Raw genomic sequence first — 21,659 nt, 5'->3', positions numbered from 1 at the left:
GGCAAGGAGAGGGGGCGGGGGCACACTGGACCGGGGCGTAGGGGGTGGGGGTGGGCTCCCCGCCTGGTCCAGAGGGCTGGGCTGTAGGGGGAGCCCGGCGGCGCTCACCTGGCCCGGGAGGGCGGGGCGGGGCGGCCCGGAGCGAAAGGGGCGCGGTGTAAACAGAGAGACGGCCGTGATGTCAGCCGGTCACATGGAGCCTCATATGGTTGGGGATGGCTCTCGGCGGCGGGCGGGCAGCTGCTGTAGCTGCTGCTGGAGCTCGGGCGGCGGCGGCCTCGGCGGCAGCAGCCTAAGAGGCGGCAGCGGCGGCGGCAGGGGCAGCGGCAGAGGGGCTCCGCGTTCGGACCATCCGCTCTCCCTGCGCTCCGTGCACCTAGGCTTAAATGATGTATTTTGTGATTGCAGCGATGAAAGGTGAGCCGAGAGCCCGAGCTGGGGAGGGGGAAGGGGAGCGGCGAAGAGGAGAAGGGGTGGGAGCAGAGGTGGGGGGTGAGGGGGGAGGAGCGGGACTCCCGATTTTGCTTGTCTTTCCCAAGGGGTGGGGGTGGGGGTGGGGGTGGGGGTTGAGGGGAAAGGGGGCCGGGCAAATCCGGGCTTTAGGTAACTGCGCTGGGGCAACCCGAGCTCTGCTGAAGGCTGCGGCGGCTTCTTACCCCCTCCCACCCAAGGTGTCGGTGCCATGTAGAGCTCCTTCTCCTCCTGACCCCAGCTGCCCCTTTCCTGCCCGGTGGTCTCTTAGTGGCCGCTGCTCTGCCGCCTCCTCCCGCCCCAGGCCGGCTCGGCAGCGCTGCCTTCTGCAAAAAAAGTTTGCAGCAGCAACTCTGTGCGGAGCGGGGAGAAAGAGGGGTGCAGGTAGGGAAGTGGGGGGCGGCTGCGGCAGGTGTCGCATCTACTGCGCCCCCCTTCTCGGCCTCCCTTTTCTACCCAAGCCCAACCTTTGGCAGGGGAGTGTTTGGAGGGGACAGAGAAGGGGCTGTGCCCCCTGATCGTGACCCAGTGCGCTCCCCGTGGCCTAAAAGCTCGGCTAGGGGGAGGGGGCACAAAAATAAGGGAAGGGGGGACGCGGCGCTTTCTAAGAGCTTTGCCAGCTGACCTCTCAGTTATCACACCTTGGGTGGAGGGGCAGAAGGCATGCTCCGCTTCACTGGGTTTGCACCCTCTCCCTCCCTCTAACCCTTGCGGACGCTTGCTCGGTGGTCAGCCCCTGAACGAAGTCCCAGTCTGACCCCTCCCCCCAGCCCAGGTCTGATCCCTAGAGTTCCCAGCGGTCCCGGCCACAGAGATCCAGCACCGCTGGCTGCCCGGGGACAGCTAGGCCAGGGAAGGGCGGGTTTTCCAGACACTTAGGACGGGAAGGAGTTTGGCTAGCCGGTGTGGGCCGACAGCAAAAGTGCCCGCCAGGACCGAGGAAATGTCCGCTGGTCATTCCCCCCCCCTTTTTTTCCCTCCCCCTTCCACGTTTTAGAAAGCTTTAGAAAGTGACCTAGGGACAGAAGCTAACCAGAGACCGACTGACACGCAGAGACGCACGCAAACTTTGGGAGCCACAGCTGCACTTTATACTGTGTGTTTTCGGATGTTTGTTTAAAAAGAACTTAGCTGCCCACATGATTTCCAGAGGGAGAGGTTGGGGTTAGCATGATTTATTGTTGCATAAGGGACAGTAAAGGCATGACTGGATGCTGCAAACCTCATCCTCCTTAAGTCGCCTGCTCTTGTGCCTTGTCGGCCCAACATTCAGTGTCTTTTAGATGCTGCCAAGGGAGGGGGTGACAAAGGGGACGTTTTCTATGCCTTTGTCACTGTCTCCAAAGGGGCGAGAAGCACAGTGCGGCCAGGAAAAGGGAAGTTTTAATAGGAAGGGGAAATGTCGTGGTGTGTATTGATAACCTGTGTCAGCGCTGAAGAATATAGGAGCAGTTTTACCTGGTATTTAGGACACTAAGAACAGAAACGTTGTTAACATGCTTCTCACACCGACGTGTTTTTGGCTCTGTTTTTCAGCATCTTGATTCTAGGTTCGCATCTATTTCATGTGGATAGGCCCTCTAATTGTGCACGATCCATTTACCTTGCACGTTTTAGTCTTGCTCCTGTTAATGTGTTCTAGGTTTGATGCCTTGGTTAAAGGTTTGCTACATTTGAGCTTTGTTGTGATCCATGAATGAAGGGCACCAATAACAAACATAGGTTCTGCCTTTGGATCTCAGAGCTTTGCCTTCCTTAGTAGAGATTGGGTGACATCTTTTAAATTAATTATCAGCAGGTTGAAACTTCTTGAAAAATAAAACAGCCTGCTTTTGATTAAATCTTCCCATGAGATGTGCAAATTTTATATCTTTTCTCCCTGGTTTATAGGAAATGTGATCTAGCCTAATTTTTAAATGCAAACAAATAACAAAATTACAAATGTATATGTTGTCAGTAATAAAACAGTCATTCCAGGAATGGAGTTACTAAGGTTACAAAATTATAAGATAGTAAAAGAAAGAAAATCCTCCCCCCCCATCGGCCCTTCAGTTGTTAGTACTTTCAACTGATAATTAAAAACCCTTGATCATGCAGGTGTAAAATTGCTAAGGTATATAGCTTTACTGTTTGAGAATATATTGCTTAATTTTGTAACTATTTTTATTCTTAAAGAGATCTTGCTATATTTTGTAGAATGAATAATATTTTTTCATTTCAACATAGTGTTCATTTGGCGGGGAACGATGAGCAAGGTATTTTTTTAAATGGAATTGCATTTCACTAGTCAACTATAATCTATATTGCATATTTTCCTTTTCTGTAAATATGGAAAGTTTATTTTAACATTTTTATTTGGTGTTGTTTATGTACTTTTGCTTTTTTGTCTCTAGTACAAAGTGACATTCCATATCATCACTGACAAATAGATTCCTGAGAATTACTCTCCCTACCCCAAAGCTTTTGCCTACACATTTGTCTTGGAGTGACCTCTGGCTGCCACAAAATGATAGATTCATAGTATTGTGCTCTGAGAGAAGTAGATCAGAAGCCATGGGAATGCAATTTTTCTATAAGCTTACTTGCACAAGGGAGAAATAGAACATATCTAGGTAATTAGAATATTTTATTTTTTCTTGATCTTGTAACATTCTGGGTTTTAAAGAGATCATCTCACTTCAGTGTAAATTTGCACCAAAGAAGAATAGTGTGTCCGAAAATAAGGAATGTCACAAATGTTTCTGTATTGGATTTAAGGGGAAAAAACACTGGCACAGATTCATATTAAACACTTCCTACTGCCCTTCGGTTTGAATATTTCAAATTGGTTCCATATGTTGGGGATTGTATGTAATCGGTTTTCATACAAAACAGAAATGTTCCTTACATCGTCACTTTTTCTAGAATATGTATAAGGGAGAAGAGAATGAAAAATCATAGGACAGAAATACTCTTTGTTGACTGATTTACTTATATTTCTAAAATATCATTAAACAAATCCTTCTGAACCTAAGGGAAGAAAATCCTTCCTCTGTGTTAGCTGTCAAATGAGTTTAGGCTTCAAGTGATTTTATACGTAGAGGCAATAAATCTTAATTTGAGCAAATTTATGTCCTCATCTTTCAGTTTTGTTTTTGTTTATTAAATTACTAATGCAATTCTAATCCCATTTGGATTATTTCAAAGGCAAACTGAAATATTGAGGCATAGCATTTACAATCAGGGAATAACTTGTCCTCCACATCAGAAAAATTCATTGACAAAATGTCATGCCATAGTCTGGTATTGAAAGGACATGGATATATTCATCATTCACAGCAGGTTATATTCCTTTGCCTAATGTGTCTCCTTAACTCAGCCTAATGCAGATGGAAGTATAGGAGTGATGAGTGCAAAGGAAATAAATGCACCATCATTGAGGTGCTTTTTTTTTTTTAGCCCTTACCATTCCTGTACAAATACAGGTTAGTTACTTGCTACCTTGAGTATGCTTTATAGTTTAATGATTCATGGCATTTTCATCTCTAAGTGTGGTCTTATATTTTTAAAGCCTTTGAATTCCCACAGTCGTTTGGTAAGAACACTGGTGTCATCATCATATACATCACTAGCAGGGATTTCTTAGTTAGGTTGGCTGACCTTTGAAACATAGGGTTGAAAGAGGGTGAAGGTTGCATCTCCAGCCCAGGATAGCTAAGCTGTCACTCACTACAAGGCTGAGTGTTCAGCCTTGTAAGTTCAAAGGAGGAAAAGAAAGGGCTACTTTCTAAAAGAATGTAGCAACTGGGATCATCTTGTTCTGACATTTTTCTTTTTTCAGTCTGTAGCAAAAGTAAAAGATGTTTGTCCAATGACGGTTCTATGACAGTTTAAAAGTGAAACGTGATTTTTTAAGAGCTGCTGCTTTTTGAACATTATTTTTATAGAGCACCAGGCACCCCCCTCCAAAAAAAAAATCATACTCAAGGAAATCATAATACAATTTTCACTCTTATGGAACTTCCAATAAATGATTTATACAGAGTTGTCCCGCTTCCAAGGAAGACTAAAATCATCCCTTCATTTTTTAGATTATTGTTTCACAAAGGACGATACTTCAGATCTCCATCAGTTAGGCCTAATAAAATACTTTTGATTTCAAAAGTACTTTTGATTAAAGAATAATTGTGCTGATAAAATATCTTTCCAAAATAGATACTGGTACATGGTTGATTTATTCTTAATATCCTGCTTTCCCTGTTAGGAAGTATATGGTAAAATAAATGAGATAATCAAGTAGCTAACTGAAAAAGCTAGTGTGTGAAAGGTACTACTCAACCTCAGAACGTGTTGTAGCAAAGATATAAGCTCATTTTAAGCTTTAAAAAGAGGTAGGCAAATAAATTTAAAACATTTGTCCTATGGGAGGATCTGCACAAGTATTGTTAGTTTTTTCCCATTTGCTATGGTAGGTTAGGTTCAGTTTTCCTGTATTTGAGGTTTTTTAAAATGTCTTTCAAGATGCTTTTAGAATCAGTAATTGTCCCTTTGTGCAAGAAATTCAATAAAAGCATATCATTGTAGGAAAACAATTCCAACAACATACGTTTTATGTTTTTTTTTGCTATTTACTAGTGAAAATGAAATATGACTTAACTGCAGAAATACTTGTAAATTTTAGTAGTACGACAGATTGTGTAGCAGTAAATAGCACCAAAAATTTCATGTTCTTTCCACATAATAATTGTCTTTTGTTTGTATTTATGGTGTGTGGCAGATGGAAAGCCACTGGTACCTGAGCTGTAGATTGAAGTATCATGCTAAAAGTTTGGCTGTAAACTTACCCTCATTAGAGGATGATTTCCAAACTGTGTTGTGTTTTTTTTTTATATGATTTAATGGCCTCATCCCCATTGCCATCACCCTTCTAATCTTTTGAGCCATGCAATGAGATTCATAATCAAAATTTTTGAATCTGTCATTGTCAAGTATAACATGATGTAACATATATTCTTTGTACCAGCTTTACTGAGATAAAACGAGAGGAAAGATTTCAATATATAACAGCATGTTATGATGGGAAATGACCAAAGTGGAGGGAAGTTGAACTGTGATCATGTTTCTGATAAAATATGAAAACTGGGAGTTGTCATATTTTGATGTAGTTAACTTGGAAAACTTAAGAATATCCTACTGTTACCGGCAAGGAAAAAGCATATGTTAAATTAATATTACTTATTCTAGGTTTCATTTTTTAACTTTGGTTTTGTTTCTGAATTTACTAAGTATATCATAAATGGAAGGTAAATAATAATTGTTACTTATTTACAAATACCTTCAACTTCATATTTTTCAAAGTACTTTTGCTTACATGTCCGTGTTTGATCCTTAACAGCAAACCCTATGACAGAGACAAGAAAGGTAATATTATTTCCTCCTTCTCCTCTCTTATTTTTTTTAAGTATGAAAGGAAACTGAGGCTCAGCTATTTGCCAAATGTCAAATAGCTAATAAATATCACAGCTGTGATGAAAACCCCAGGTCTTCTGACTCCTAATCCAGCTATCTTTCCTTTTAATATTTTCCTTTCTGAAAGGCAAGATGCTTTAAGAGCTGATGTGTGAATTTATATAGTTATTGGAATTCTTCACTGCAGTTTATGGGAGAGGAGAGGAGATTCAATTAGGTAATATTCTTCTGAACCTAACATATTTAAATTGCTATTTTAAAAAATGATTGTATATAAAAGGAGTTATTCTATCTGCCTACTGTTAGACATGTTCCTTTATGATTTTTATTAAGTTCTCTTCTGATATAAGAGGATCTAGGTGAGTATCATTAACCTTGCATGAGATTATTTGGAAGGTTGTAACTCAGATGATCTGCTCCAATACTTAATCTTCAGAGAGGACTGGCCATTAATAAAACGAATTAATAAAACCCCATTTATTTGGTTCAAGAGTAGTATTCATAAATTAATATTCTAGTTTTAATATGCTATTTTAGTAGAAAATTCTGGAGATGTAGTATTCTGACTTTTGGCATTTTTTTCCCCACGATGAATGATACCTGAGAGAGTCCTTGTAAATATATTCAGAAGAGATCTTTTGAACAGGGCCTGAAGGAAGAGCTTCTAAACTAGATGGCCAAAAGCCTTCTTCTCATGACATATGCCATTTCCATTCACAGACATTTCTTAAGTGTCCACTGTGTATAGAGCCTGGTGAAAGGGATACTGAGGTAGAGGGAACATTTAACTTGTACTTATTTGACTTGTATTATAACACGTAAGACCCGAGTTGTGGGGAGGAGAAAGAATAATAAAAAGTTGTTTGAAATTCCTAGTAATTTTTTTTTCTAAACTTTGAGACTGTCCTACTTTAAGGCTCATAAATTAGAATGTCTTCCAATCCCATCTTGAGTTAATACCATGTCTTTGCCTCTAATTGTGCCTATATAAAAGATGTTAGTCATTTTCTTATTGGAAATTAATGTTTCCCATCAGTCTGAAATTAATTGTTGTAAACTTGGGTAAATCAAAGATAAATACTCAACCTAATTAAAGGTACATAAGAGTTTGAATAGGATGGCTTTCAGCACAAGTCTGCATCAGCTCTGAGTCAAGGATGCCCTCTAGTGGCTTCAGGCCCATGAAGGATAAAAGCCATGATATCTTGCCAGTGATTATCTATCCAGCTAATGGCAAAGAGAACAAAAGTAGGGCTTGTTTTCTAAGTTGGGACAGTGTACCCTGTATTTCCCATCATAGATATATTTCAAAATTATGCATGCTTAATCAGCTGTACAATTATTTAGAAAAAATCAGATAAAAGAAAAGTACTCCTCTGGAGGAAATGGGAAGATTAGCAGTCGCCTCTGGTTTTTTAAAATAAATTTAAGTTAAAAGAGATGATGGCTTTTTAAAAAAACTGTTCTTGGCTCTGTTGCAGAAATAACTATGTTCTTGTGCTTTTGGGGGAGGGGGAAATAGCCAGTTATGGACCTCTGTCTTAGAGAGTGAAGCATCATAAATTTAGAGCTAGAACGAGCCTCAAAGCTTACCTCATTCAACCTCGTTTTACAGATAGGGAAACTGAAGTCCAGAAAAATGACATAACTGGACTAAGGTTATAGAAGTAGTTGTAAATCCAAGTCCACTAAATCATGCTACCTCACCTATGTTATATTTCCCCAAGTTTTATTCTACATTCTTTAAAATATAGTTTCTAGCTTTGCCTAATTGTCTTAGTGCCGTCATTCCTTAAATCAGTAGACTGCTTTTTTTTTTACAAAAGGGGGGATGTATGACTGAAAGACATAAATTAAAACAACTTAAATGCTAAAACTGACAGCCTTTTCTTGCCAAAACATGTAAGGAGTTTACTTGATGCACTTAAATATATTTAACTCAGCTGATAAATATAGTCTGTATTTCTTGATTTAAGCTCAGTTCCAAGTTCTGTGAGAAATACCATAATAGATACTTGGGTAGAAATGCAATTGGTTTTCATTATCTTCAGAACAAGTGGTGCAATTTAACAAGAGTTTGATATCAAGTTGCATAATTATATGTGAAAAAACACAGAATATAGTGTAACTTTCCTGTTGAGATCTAGATAAAAGCTTTTCCTTCCTGTTTCTTTATATATACAATACAGTTTACTGTCATTGTTGCTTTTAAAAAACTTTTTAAATCAAATGTTTCAATGAATATTATACTGCCATTGGGTTCTTACCAGGATTGTAGTAACAATTGTTGTTCTCAAACCTGTGAGTATTAGCAGAGTTCGTTTCTTATTTTCACTATTTCGAGAAATATTGTGTCAGATGGATCATCTATAAGGGTTTCACAGAATAGTAGTTCAGGTCATAAATGAATGCCCCCTCTAATTAAAGGAAGAGTGCCTTATGTGATGTAAATCATCTTCAAAACAATCAGCATCTACTGTGATGTTTATCTTTAAAATTATGCAGTAAAGAACAAGTCTATGTACATGTATAAATCAAAATATAACATTTTTTCAAGCTGTATTTTTCATTAATATCCTGCTATTTCAAGGGTTCTTAGTCTTTTTTATGTCATAAACCCTTTCAGCAGCCTGGAGTAGCCTATGGATCCCCTTCTCAGAATGTTCGGTCGTTTTTCAGTCGTGTCTGACTCTTCATGACCCTATTTGGGTTTTCTTGGCAAAGATATTGGAGTGCTTTGCCATTTCTTTCTCCAACTCATTTTACAGGTGAGGAAACTGAGGCAAATAGAGTTAAGTGACTTGCCTAGAGTCCCACAGCTAGTCAATGTCTGAGGCCAGATTTGAACTCTGGAAGATGCATCTTTCTAACTCCAGGCCCAGCACTGCATCCACTCTGCCACCTAGCTGCCGCCTCCTCAGAAAAATGGCCATAAATTCATGAAGTAAAATACATAGGATTACTAAGAAAACCCATTATATTGAAATATAATTATCAAAATATATATTTTAAAAATAAGTTCATGGAACCTTAAGTTAAGAACTTAAGTGCTCTATGAAAAGTATTAGCTTCTACCCCCATCTCAGGACTTGAAACATGCAGTGGGAAATTGAATGTCATTTAAAATAGAATTGAATATTTAGGAATTCTAGCAGGAAAAAAAAAAAGGTTAATATAGTTAAGGCCAAAATAGTACTTTTGTTTATGGAGGGTACTGAGCATTGTCTGCTTCAAAGGAAAAAAATGTAGGAAATAGGTTAGATTTAAGATATTGAATTAAACATAAACTTCCTTTATTTAGCACATATAATGTACTAGTAATTTAGTAATGTTCAGTGGTACTGAATAAAAACAGTTTTTTTCCTCTACTTTTGTCAACTTTTAACCATTATACTGATTTTGTCTATTCGTGGTGCCTACTTGAGTTTAAGTTGATTTGATATGTTGTTTATTAGAGTACAAATGAGAGTGGACAGACATGAAATCATACGAGAGAGGGCCAGAAGACCACTTTTGTGATTGATAGCTTATTTATATGGTGTTTGTAAGGATTTGTTCCTATTCATACTAAGAAGCAGTTTGCTTTGCCTATGAACTGTGCTCCTGTGTATGCTATGGATTTCATAAATCATACCTTGTTTTTGTGTGGACACTAAACAATACATGTGATTGTTCCATAGAAGTTAGAGTACATTCAAAGGCTTGGAGGAAAAACATTAATATTTTTCCCATACTCAACAACAAACAAAATGTTGGTGCCATGGGACTGTGGTACAGTTAGAAGAACACTGGGATTGGGAGACAAAGATTTTGGGTTTAGTTCTGCTACCAACTAGTTATATGACCATAAGCAAGTTGCTTAATTCCTGTGGACCTCAGTTTATTCCTTTGTAAACTGAGAGGGTTAGATCAGATGATTTCTAGAATTTCTTCATTTTTCAGATTCTATGATTCCATAAAACTGTACCTGATGCTGTATGATGCTGCTAGCCTCTGATACAGTACTAATTTGTTTTTGTTTTCTAGTTCAAGATTTGTTCAAATTTTCTCTCTTATTTATCTTTCCCTAACCCAGATACCAGAAAAGTTGAGTCAAATACCAAATAATCAGCTACTGGTTTTCAATTTTGTAATAGGTTTTTTTTTAGGTAGGTCTACAGAACTACTTTGGAGCCTACTTGGCTAGATTAAGTATCAGATTTTCTTGAGTAATAATAAAGGCTTCCTGACTGGGTTCTTATATTTGGCACCTGTACCTTGATTATCAAATTCTAGCCCCAAAGCCTTTTTTTTTGATGGTTGGGTTAAAACTCCTAAAACGTACTTAAATTATAATTCAGTTTAATAAGCATTCTTTACTGTGTGCCAGACACTATGCTAGGTGCTGGGGATCTGAAGACAAAAATAAAACTTCTATTACCCTCAAAGAGGTTACACTGTGCAAGAGGGAAATAAGAACCTTAACACCACTTTCAGTAATATATCACTAATGTACAACACTAATTTTATTCCTTCAGAAACCCCAAGAAGTGGAAACTCTTTTGGCATTCTATTCTCAATTGTAACAGACTTTTTTTTGTTGCCAATCTGTGAAAGAAAAATAACATCTAGATTTTCTCATGACACAAATATTATATTTCCTCACTTTGAAACTGATGACTCAAAATACTTGGTTTACCTTAAAATGTATTTTTTAATCATAGGTAAACATAAATAAGGGTTTCGAGAAGTCAACAATGTCAACTTGTATTTTGCTTTTGTGGAGGTTCTGCCAAAAGTATTTCCTGTTGTCCAGTACTACTAGAAGCTAGTCAATGAGCTTGAAAAGTGAAGCTAATTGGGGGATACTATACTGCTCATGATAACAAGAACATTAAAAATTAACACATTCCATGTTTAAAAATAGAGGCATCCACTCGAGAACTTGTACATACATTGTGTACATACATTATGCACATACATGGATGCACTTTAAGTAGATAAGGGCTTATTGGACTAACAGCTCTCTCCAAGAACATGAAAGAAACTATTTTTTTCCTAACTTAAATTGTGCCAATACCAGCGAGTATTTTCTAATTATGACATTATTTAGAGAAATATTTTGATAGGAGCCCAAAAAATGATGTTTCAAGAGTAAATGTTTGTTTTATAGACAAATAATTTCAAGCTGAAGTGTTGGATTTCGGCCATTGTTACAAAACAAATGAAATTATTTGAGATCCTAAAAGACATGCTAAAATTTTGTGGATATTCTCACAAGTCTACTGTCAGCCAGTCAGCAAGTATTTATCAAGCATCTAGTATATATACCAGGCATTGTGCTAAGCACTGGGGATATAAAGAAGGGCAAAAATGCAGGTGCTCACTAATGGAGGCAGAAACATGCAAACAACTGTATACATAGAGGGTAAATGAAATGTAATCTCAAAAGGAAGGTATTGGCAGTGGGGGTGGGGGATGGAGGGTGGGAGGAGATTAGAAAAGGCCACTTAAAGATGGTGGGATTGGAGCTGTTTTGCTTGCTCCCTGTGTTCATATTCCTTCTTGGGTGTAGCTAGTAATTCTCCTATGAGTTCAGTGTTTCCTTAATAGAACTCTTGGTTAACCTGTGTTTAGACAGTAAGATGGTTTGAGTGTTTTCAAAATGTTTTATTTGCAAAAATGTTTTCATTAAGGCTATTTTCTGCTTAAAAAGTTTGGTTGGAGGCCAGTGTAGATGTTACCTGAAGGTGTTTACTGAAAATTCAGTTGTTTTAATTGTATTTTGAGCACATCATTATTCTATAAGAGTACTGTGGTAATCAGTAAGAATCTGGAAACACGTATTTAGAGGCTGATGCGTGTAAAAGAGGTGCCATAATGAAACATGGGTGTTCAGATGTAAAAATTGATTGACAGCTCTCCTTGTAGGCATGCTAGTAACAATAAAGTCTCAAAGTTCAACATCAAAGAGATCCCAGCTTACTTTTCAACTGACTTACACATCAAAGAGCAAGAAGGAGACAAAAGAAACTGTATTGAGATACATGGCTGCTTTATAGCTAGATCCCCATGGAATCATAGACAACTCCCTTTATAAATGCAGAATAATTTTTGCACATCATCTTCATTGCATAAATGACCAGGAGCAGGAAAATGAAGTAAACCATAGCTTCCATGGCTCACTACCAAATTTTTGTTTGATTAAGAAAAACAGAAGTATCTGGTTTTCTTGTACTTCTCTATGGCATTGCCAATTATAACCTAAATTAATGCAATATAGGGAGAAATTCACCTAGAAAATGTGTTTATGTGGAAAGCACGTTGGATAGAAGTGGATTTTTCCTGGTTGTACTTGTTTTCCTAGGTTTCCAGAGTATGGAAATTGAGCTTGTTGTTTATTTGTTTTTTCCTCCTCCCCTCTCCCCCTTTGTGGGTGGACTTTTGCTGAATCAGACTTAACAGGTGCGTGGGTACATGTTAAAGAAGTTTAGACCTGCTGTACCAGCTCCTAAATTAATCAGCTCTAGCGCTCATTGCAAGTATCTCAATGCTACATGTGGAACAGAATAATTGTCTTATGGTTTGACTTTCTTGTTTCTTCCTTAGTATTAGATCATAAATAATGTAAACCAAGTGAGTGTGATAGGTAATTTGAAATAGTGTACTGTTGTTTTTGTGTGTCAGCATTTGATTTTTGAAGTTCTCTGTAGTATGCCCTTGAATAGTTGTGATTTTCTATGAAATGATTAATAAATGCAAAGCTTATATTTAATGATGTTGGAGAGACTTAATAAGTAGTCATATCATTCATTAATAAATGGGATACTGTCCTGAAAAAGGTAGTATGTTAATAAAGAAAGTAAGAAAATTAACCATTGGGAACTTAACTTTTGGAGTCTATGTAGACATCACAGAATGGAAATCATGAGGTGTCTTTAAGGGTAGTTAATATACATAAAACTGAATTAGGGCATGTGATTATTTTCCAAGGTCATTTATTCTAAGGACTATCATAAGAGAACCCCAAAAGAAAAAGATTCATTTGAAGGGGCCTGGGCAAGATTGGCTTTGGAGAGACATTTGATGTTAATGATAAAGACTGTTGCTTAGCACAGTGCCCAGCATGTGGTAAGCCCTTAATAAATGTTTATTGAGTGATTAATTGATTGATTAAGGAAAGTTGATTGTAAGGTGATTAATGTTTTTCACTCCCAGGGACTGTCTTAAGACCATCTACTGAGTTGTAGAGGAGTTGCAGTGGTGTACAGGACATACCTTCACCAACTACCTCACAGGCCCTTGAAATATTAAAATACATCTGTGTTAGTCATCCATTTGTCCAGTAGCTTTTTAGAGTATATTTCTTAGGAAGGAACAAATGATTGTTAAATCAGTGACAAAGTATTAAACTGCAATTAATTGTCTCTTTCTTAAAAAACTAGTTTATAATGAACTACCATTGTAGAATCCTCCCTTTGGTGGGGGTGGGGAGACAGGAATAAATTTAATCTTCTTTTCTTCAGCCACCTGAGGGCACAAACACTGAGCAGATTACTAAGACGTTTAAATTTACCCAGGTACCTGTTCTATATGGGTTACTCTGGGAAAGTGTTCGCAAGGGTTATTTGATTTTATGGCAATACATAAAGTAACAACAGAAGACAGAAAACAAACTAATAGCCAGTCAATCATATTATCCATAATGTATATGCTAAATTGAAACCCTTTTTTAAAAAAAGCACTTGTGATTCTGAGGGGGGAGACCAGTCATTTTCTTTCAATTCTCTTAATCTTTAGAGGAAGTAGATTTTGAGGACTGGACCATTGTTGCTAGTATGTTTTTGAGGATTTTTTTCCTTTCTCTTTGTAGAGACTAGAGTTTAATATCAAAGCACGGTTTACAAAGGCTTTGTGATTCGGTCTGGGATCTTCTACAAATAGTTTTTCCTATCCTTTCTTGATCAAAAGAGTGGTAGACCAAGCCAACAGGGAAGAATCCCTTTTGGTGATGATTCCATCCTGTAAAAAATATCCTACAGAGTAGCAGAATTTCTGGAGCTGTCCCATTTCCTTTTTCAGGTTAAAACTATTGCCACTAATCAGTCAATCAATCAACAAGAATTTATTATGCACCTACTATGTGCCAGGCGATAATGATGGCTTGGGAAAATTTTTACTGTGTGGTAAACCTATCTGGTAATTCTAAAAGCTCTATGCCCTTTAATTTGGTTTGTATCACCTTCCATAACCCAGAGTCACAGAAGGGGAGATGGTCCTAATCGTTCCTTTCCTTGACCCCAGATTGGAACTTCAACAATAATAATAATAATAATAACAACAACAGTAATAATGGCTCAATTTGGATTTTCATTTTATGCCATCTGTTTGACACATTAATTTCTGTTATAATAATCAAATGTATTAAGGGTCTATTTCTTCCTGTATTCAGGGTCATTTTGAAAGAAAGATAACTTGTAGTTGGGAAATAATCACTTTCCTTAGCGTTCAGCATTCAGGCATTTATGTCTTCTTTCATCACCAGTTCTTTTCAAATATTGGTATCAACTGAGAAGGAAAACTGTGGTCCATAACTTGCTTCTTCTGTCCTATCAAAATGCTTAATTGAGCAAGCCAATTTGGTATATATCTTAGTTTACTGGGACCTTTTGCCCCCAATTCTTACAACAAATAAGGAAATCATTGTGTCTAGAGTCAGTCAGTACAGTCATATCCTGGGGCTTCTGGTTCTTAACACTTTTTTATTCATTAATGAAAAATAGATTGAAGCAAATAATCTGTAAATAGTACTTTTTGATGATACAAAGCCAAACAAGTAAATTAGCTAACCATGAGCCCTATCTCATTTCCTCAATAGATACAATATTTGTGACTTTGGACAGGAATGAAATCTCAAAGTTCTAGAACCCCTATGATGCCAGGAAATCAGAATTTAAGGGAGATGAGCAATGTAGTGTCGTGGAAAGACTGCTGAACATGGATTCAGTAAACCTGGCTTTAAATATGTACTTTGCTTCTTAGAAGTTGTGAAATCTTGATTGAGTCAGGTGTGCCAGGCTTGGAGTCAGGAAGAACTGAATTCACATCCTGTCTCAACTATCAGTCAGCTATATGACCCTCTGAGCCAGTTACTTAACTTTTCTTAGGCTCAGTTTCCTCATCTATAAAATGAGGGTAGTAATATCTAACAGAGGTGTTATAAGGATCAAATGAGATAATATGTTCAAAAGCACTTCCCAAACCCTAGAGTGCTATTAGCATTGGCCAACTTTAGTTTCCTCATCTGTAAACTAGAGATAAAACTATTACTTTCTACCTACCAGGGTTATTGTGAAGATCGAATAAGATGGTATAGATGTTATGCAATCATACAAATTTAATTTAAAAACTGCCTATATGTAATGTTGAGACTCACTATGAATTCATCATATTTCTTTTAGATGATTAGGTAAGTGAAAAAATACTACTTTATAAGACGTAAGTATTCATCTTGTTAGGCACACAAATCCCCCCTTACTTACCATAAAACTAAACATTAGAAATGTTTTTAGAGATAGGAAAATTTGAAGCTTCAAAATGGAACTGAGAGAATGCTGGATTTTGCAAATGTAAGCAGAGGAAGTGAGGAAGATTTCAAGCACATTGGGTAGACTCCTTGTGGTGTGTTTATGGGAAGATATGCACAAGACATGTTTGAGCAGGAGTGGACTGGTTGTGGTCCAAATCACAGGAAGAAATATGAACATTGATGAAATCACAGATCAATTTGAGTAAATCAACCAAAGAGACTTCAGTTCTTTTGGTAGCTGGGAGTAGAATGTCAGTGCATGGAAGATGTATGCTTCTCTAGAAAATTGTCCCTGAAGACAACATTGAAAAGCAGCTTAACTCAATGAATTGCAATGACCAGTTATGGTCCAAGAGAACAGATGATGAACACATATCACCTCCTTTGCATGGAATTATGGGTGGAGCATGCTGCATACCCTATAAGCATCTTGGGGAGCAGGGTCTGTTTTTCATTCTTGGCTTTGTACATACAGAAAATCCCAACACAATGTCTTAAACATAGGAGGTGCTTAATAAAATATTTGATTAATTGAATTCCATAAGTTAATGTGCATGTTTTTACATAAAACACATTCATTTTCTTGTGTTTTATTATTAAGAGGGTTATGGCAAGTTATAAAATTTTTTATCTGAAGTTTTAAGTTCTTTAATAAGGCTTTTGGACCCAGGAACAGCAAACTATTTATAAAAACCACTGAAGAGAATCCTAACTTTGATCCCTCCCCCTCAATCCCAAACAAGCTACACTGTCCAGTATTTAAAATATTCCTCAGAGGTTTTACAAATTATTTACTTCATTTTACCATTGTGAGAATATTTACTTTTGCGATTAACTCCTTTACATTATTGCTATAGTGTCTACAAACCCAGTCCATTAATAACGATTACTTCCTTATTTGCTTCAGCAAGTAAGGGAGTTTTATTTGCTTGAATTAAGATGGATACTTTTACAAAGCAGTATTTTTTATTTATCTAATCATCTAAATGAGGTGTGATAAATTCAAAGTGGGTCTCAACATTATACATAGGTAGGTTTTAGAAGATGAAGAAAGTAGAGTAACATCAAGAAAAAATTGAATCCTTTTATGATGGTAGGAAATTCTTCCAAATCCAAGCCCAGCCCCTTGATTTGACAGAGGAAGAAATTGAGGCCCAGAGACATTTGTCATTTGCCAAAGGGTGATAGGGCTAATAAATAACCAGAGTTGGGAATTGAGTTCATGCTTTCTCAGTACAAATCTGTTGGACTTCTACCCTGCTGTTATCTTTTCTTCAAAACTCACTTAACTGTCCCATTTCTCATATGTAAGGGCTGTGTAGAGGACAGAATCAGCCTTCCATTTTTTCTCTTTTCAGTCTACTTCTTCTAACACAGAAAAGTTAGTTGTTCAAAATTCAAGTTCAGAAGCCATCAAGGACTCATGTTACTTATAGGTAATTGTTGCATAGTGAAAACAGCATTACACTTCAGTTAGTAAGTATTAAGAGTCCACTATGTGTTATAGGCACTGTGCTAAGCACTGGGCATGTAAAGAAAGACAAAAACAGCTTCTGTTCTCGAGGATCTCACAGTCTAATTGGAAAGATAATGTACAGGCAAACTATATTCATGTTAAAATGGAGGCAATCAGCAAAGAAGAGGCTCTAGCATGGGGTAGGGGGAGGGTGGATTTAGAAAGGTTTCTTGTAAAAGGTGGGATTTTTCCTGGGACTTCAAGGAATCAGGGAGGTGGGAGGCAGAGAAACTAGTCAGAATGAAAAGATCAACAAGTAAGACCAGTATCACTGGATCATAGTACGCTGAGGGGGAGTATGGTGTAAGAAGACTAGAAGGGTTGGTGGGGCAGGTTATAAAAGACTTTAAACACCATACGGAAGATTTTATATTTGATCCTGGAGTTCATAGGAAGCCACTAGAGTTTATTGAATGTTTGGGAGGGAGAGGAAGGGGGAAGATGACATGGCATCTTGCTTTCACAAAAGAGATAAATACTTTTGTTGCTATTTTCTGTCATCTTGTTAAAACTGAGTTTTGGGCATTTTTTTTTTGTTTTTTTGTTTTTGTTTTTACTTTTTTTATGTTCAAATCTCTCACCTAGATATGGGACATATGGTATAAGATGTGGCTCTAAATCATTTTCCTACCAGATTGGTAACTAGTTTCCCAAGTACATTTGTTAAATGAATCCTTTCTCCAATTTTTAAAATTTGCAGTAGGGTGATTGAACAATAATTTTTGCTTTGTATACATCTAGTTGACTCGATGGTGTTCCTCACTTTTTCTCCTGTTACCAGAAAGGCTTAATTGTAACTGCTTTGTAATATTTTAAAGTCTGAGGTTGTAAGACCACCTTCATTAGTTGTATTTTTTTTCTCTCCAGTGTGACCCTTGGGCTAAGGTTTTAATGTAGGATAATGACTTAATGTGTTTCCTGTAACATATTTGCATTTTAAATTAGTTCTTTAATTCACAAAGGAGTAGCTAAAATAGAATTCTTATACCTTCACAGCTTGGGCAAGAAGATATTTTAGGGGAAGGTAGGAACAAGCTTACTAAGTAAAAAGTTGCTTACACTAACTGTTGGTCCAAGTGCATATGTGTGCATGTGTGTGTGTGTGTGTGCATATTATATTATATATACATACATATATATGTATGTATGTGTATACACACACACACACACACATGCATATACAAGCACACACATGGAGCAAGAAAGAATCATTCTAGTTACACAAGCTCATAATTGTGCTGTCATCTCGGACTCGTTACTCTCATTCTCAATCCCCTATATCTATTCTTTTGCAAAGACTTGTCAGTTCTACCATTGTTATCACTTTTCCTGTACATGCCCCCTTCTCTGCTCTGACCCTGTTACTACCCTAGTGCAGGCCCTCATCACCTCACACTTGGACTGTTGCAGTAGCCTTCTGGTTGATTTCCCTGTCTCAAGACTCCCCATTCCAATATATCTTCACTCAGTTGTCGGGTTGTCCTTCCTTAAGCACAGGTCTAATCATATCATCTCCCCATTCAGTAAACTCCAGTGGATTCCTATAAATCCTCTGGCTTTTAAAGCCCTTCCTAAATTGTCACATTCCTATCTTCTGAGACACTCCTTCTCCCACATGGGCACATTTTTGTTGGCAGTCTCCTCATCTGTACCTCCTAGATTTCCTAGCTTCCTTCAAGTCTCAGGTAAAACTTCTACAAGAAGTCTTTCCCAATCCCACTTAATTCCAGTGCTTTCCCTTTGTTGATCATTCCGCATTTGTCCTGTACATAGCTCGTTTGTACATCATCGTTTGCATGTTGACTTCCCCATTAGACTGTAAGCTCCTTGAGGGACTCTGCCTTTTTTTTCCCATCCCTGGTGCTTAGCACAGTGCCTGGCACATATTAGAGGCTTAATAAATGCTATTGACTTACTCACTTCTTACACCTTCCCCTTCCCCCTGCCTACTCACATACTCAGTGATCCAGTGATGGTGGCTTCTTTTTGTCCCTCACACAGCATAATCCATCTTCAGACCTCAAGCATTTTCACTGACTGTCCCCCATGCCTGGCACTCTCTTCTTTCTCATCTCCACAATCTAGTTTCTCTGACTTCCTTCATGTCTCATCTAAAGTCACACCTTCTATAAGAAATCTTTCCTAGTCCTTCACTGTCCCCAGTTTATCCTTTCTATATTGTGTCTGTATATTATTATTTGCATGTTGTCTCCCTCATTAGACTGAGTTCCTTAAGAACAAGGACTCTCTTTTGGCTTTCTCTGTGTCCCTGGCACATGGTAGGCACTTACTAAATACTTATTGACTGACCAGATGACTACATTGTAAATGGTTAGGGCCCTTTCTGAAATTTTGATTGGGGAACACATACGTTCACTTATTATAGGACTTAGAGGTGAGTATTTCTAGGCTCTGTCTTTACCATTGCTTCCTTCATACTATTTCCAAATTGGTATTCTCATTCATAGATCTGACCAGGTCATTCCTCTACTAAAAAAAGCCATCAATGACTCCTACTGCCTGTAGAATAAAATACAAAATTCTTAGCCTGATAAGATCCTCAGTAATCTGTTTCCCATCTATCCCTTGCACCCTTGCAGTTTCATATGATATAAAGTTGGGGTTCTTTACTCCTTCTTTGATTCAGTCAGGCTGTCTTCTTGGTTGTTCCTTATACACACTGGCCCATTTTCCACCCTATGCCTTTGCACAGGAATATGAAATGGATTGTTTTTCGGTGGTGTCCAACTCTTCATGATCCCATTTGGGATCTTCTTGGTCAGAGTGTTTTGCCATTTCCTCCTCTAGCTCATTTTACAGATAAGGAAACTGAGGCAAACAGGGTTAAATGACATGCCCAGGGTCACACAGCTAGTATCTGAGGCCAGATTTGAATTCACAAAGATGAATGTTCCTGACTTCAGGCCTGACACTCTATCCACTGCACCAGTATACTCTCTCCTTAAGTAAACCTTATGGAATTCATAGATTTCTTTCACACAGGGACTTTCTTTCCCCCTTTTCCCCCCAGTAGTTAATAATCGTTCATTCATGAAACTACTTTGTATTACTTTGGCTATACCTATCCTTGTATGTATTGTAATTCTCCTTCCCATCACCCAACTCCAGCAGAATGCAAGAATGTAAGGTCCTTAAAGTCAGAGATGACCTCATTTTCACTTGCATCTTGTTCACCATGCACAGTAAGTACTTGTAAATGTTTGTTGAAGCCTTAGAGATCAAGACCACTACCTTCTTTTTACATGTGAAACTGAGGGGTAGCAAGAGGAAGTAATTTTACCTGTTTCCCAGGTAATAAGAAGCAGCTACAGGATTCCATCTGAAGTCAGGCTTTTGCCACTAGGCCATGTTGCCTACCTCAGAATCATTAATAATAGCCAATTTTTATATATAGAAATGCCTTTTTTTCCTGATCATCTTCGTAAAAGCAAAGGTTTTTTTAGTGCGAGGAAGTCATTACTTGGTGTTTAGTTTTATATTGTCCTATTTGGAATGTGGACATGAATGAAGCATCCTACCACCAGAATCCTTTTTGCATATTGCTCATTACAAACCAAATCAGTGACTTCAATGTGATGCTGCCATGATGAATGAGGCAGTGGTGGTTGGCTTATGCTGCCAGGAGAAGGGAAAACGAGTTTTTCTAGTGCCATATACCATTCAATCACAGTTCTCACAGAAGAAAGGAGGAGTGCCTCTTTGATACAGAAACCCTGTGGTCCTGTTGGTGCTACAAGCGAACATTTAAATTAAAGGCTGTAGTCAGCTTTCAAGTATTGACTATTGAGGCAAAAAGCTGAACCCACATTCATGCATTTACTCAAGCTTGTTAAAATAAAAATATGCTCTCAGCTGGGCTAATGTCACAGCTAGTGTAATTATTATATTGAAGAGTGCCATTTGAATTTGAGTTGGTGTAGCATGCATTTATTTAAAGATAGGGTTGGTAATTTAATTTGCTTTAGTAAGTACTAATACTTCCCAGACTGAGAGGTAAGTATTATTCACTGCTCACTATTGGTTGTGGTGGTATTTTTTTCCCCCTTCTGTTAGTGGTAAACCAAATCATTTGTTAAATTTTAGCCAGATCAGAACCTTTGTGAATTTAGAATCTAAGCTCCTTGAGGGCAGGGACTGGTTTCCTTTTTGTCTTTACATTTCCAGTACCCCTAGCATGGAGCCTGGAATCAAGTAAGCACTTACTAAATGTTTATTAGTTGAGGGGCTGATAGACAAAATTCAGATGCTATACTTTCTGACCTACTGATAACCAGAATGTTCTCCTTTCCTTCAAAAGCTTCTGGCTTGCTTGGCGCATTTAGGTCCTGTATCCTCACCCCTAACTCCCCTTTTTAAAGCTGTTTTCCAGAATTATTACTTTGATGAATCCATGGTTTTATCAGTGTGGGTACTTCTACCAGTAGCATACTCCGCAACTTCTCTACCTATTCACATGTTGTGCAATTCTTACTCTTATCTCTCCATAAATTCTCCAAAGATGATCCATTGAAAGAATTCTCTCCAAAATGATTTTTTAAGTATAAACAAAATGTTGTGAAATTTTAGAAAACAGCTATGGAAATGTAAGGTAGTATTGTGGCAACTTCAGCCAGATGTGCTGTACTATTAGGCATT

General features: G+C 37.9%; 1 protein-coding gene across 2 annotated transcripts in view; it reads left to right on the top strand.

Annotated features, from left to right (window-relative positions):
- The window catches only part of RORA (RAR related orphan receptor A), a 199,595-nt gene that overhangs the window by 91,384 nt on the left and 86,552 nt on the right, over nucleotides 1-21,659 (top strand). Inside the window, exon 1 of one of the 2 annotated variants that reach the window (XM_020968639.2) lies at nucleotides 230-417. The exons of the other annotated variant lie outside the window; for it this stretch is intronic. Within the exon in view, the coding sequence (XP_020824298.1) occupies nucleotides 387-417 (31 nt within the window). The 5' untranslated portion in view covers nucleotides 230-386. Of the gene's footprint in view, nucleotides 1-229; nucleotides 418-21,659 lie in introns of those variants that run through there. 2 annotated transcript variants of the gene reach the window in all.

Source organism: Phascolarctos cinereus, unplaced genomic scaffold, assembly GCF_003287225.1.
Source record: "Phascolarctos cinereus isolate Bilbo 61053 unplaced genomic scaffold, phaCin_HiC Scaffold_3;HRSCAF=262, whole genome shotgun sequence".
Classification (NCBI taxonomy): Eukaryota; Metazoa; Chordata; class Mammalia; order Diprotodontia; family Phascolarctidae; genus Phascolarctos; species Phascolarctos cinereus.
The sequence above is the reverse complement of the archived record's forward strand: the minus strand, read 5'-3'. Positions and strand labels throughout refer to the sequence as shown.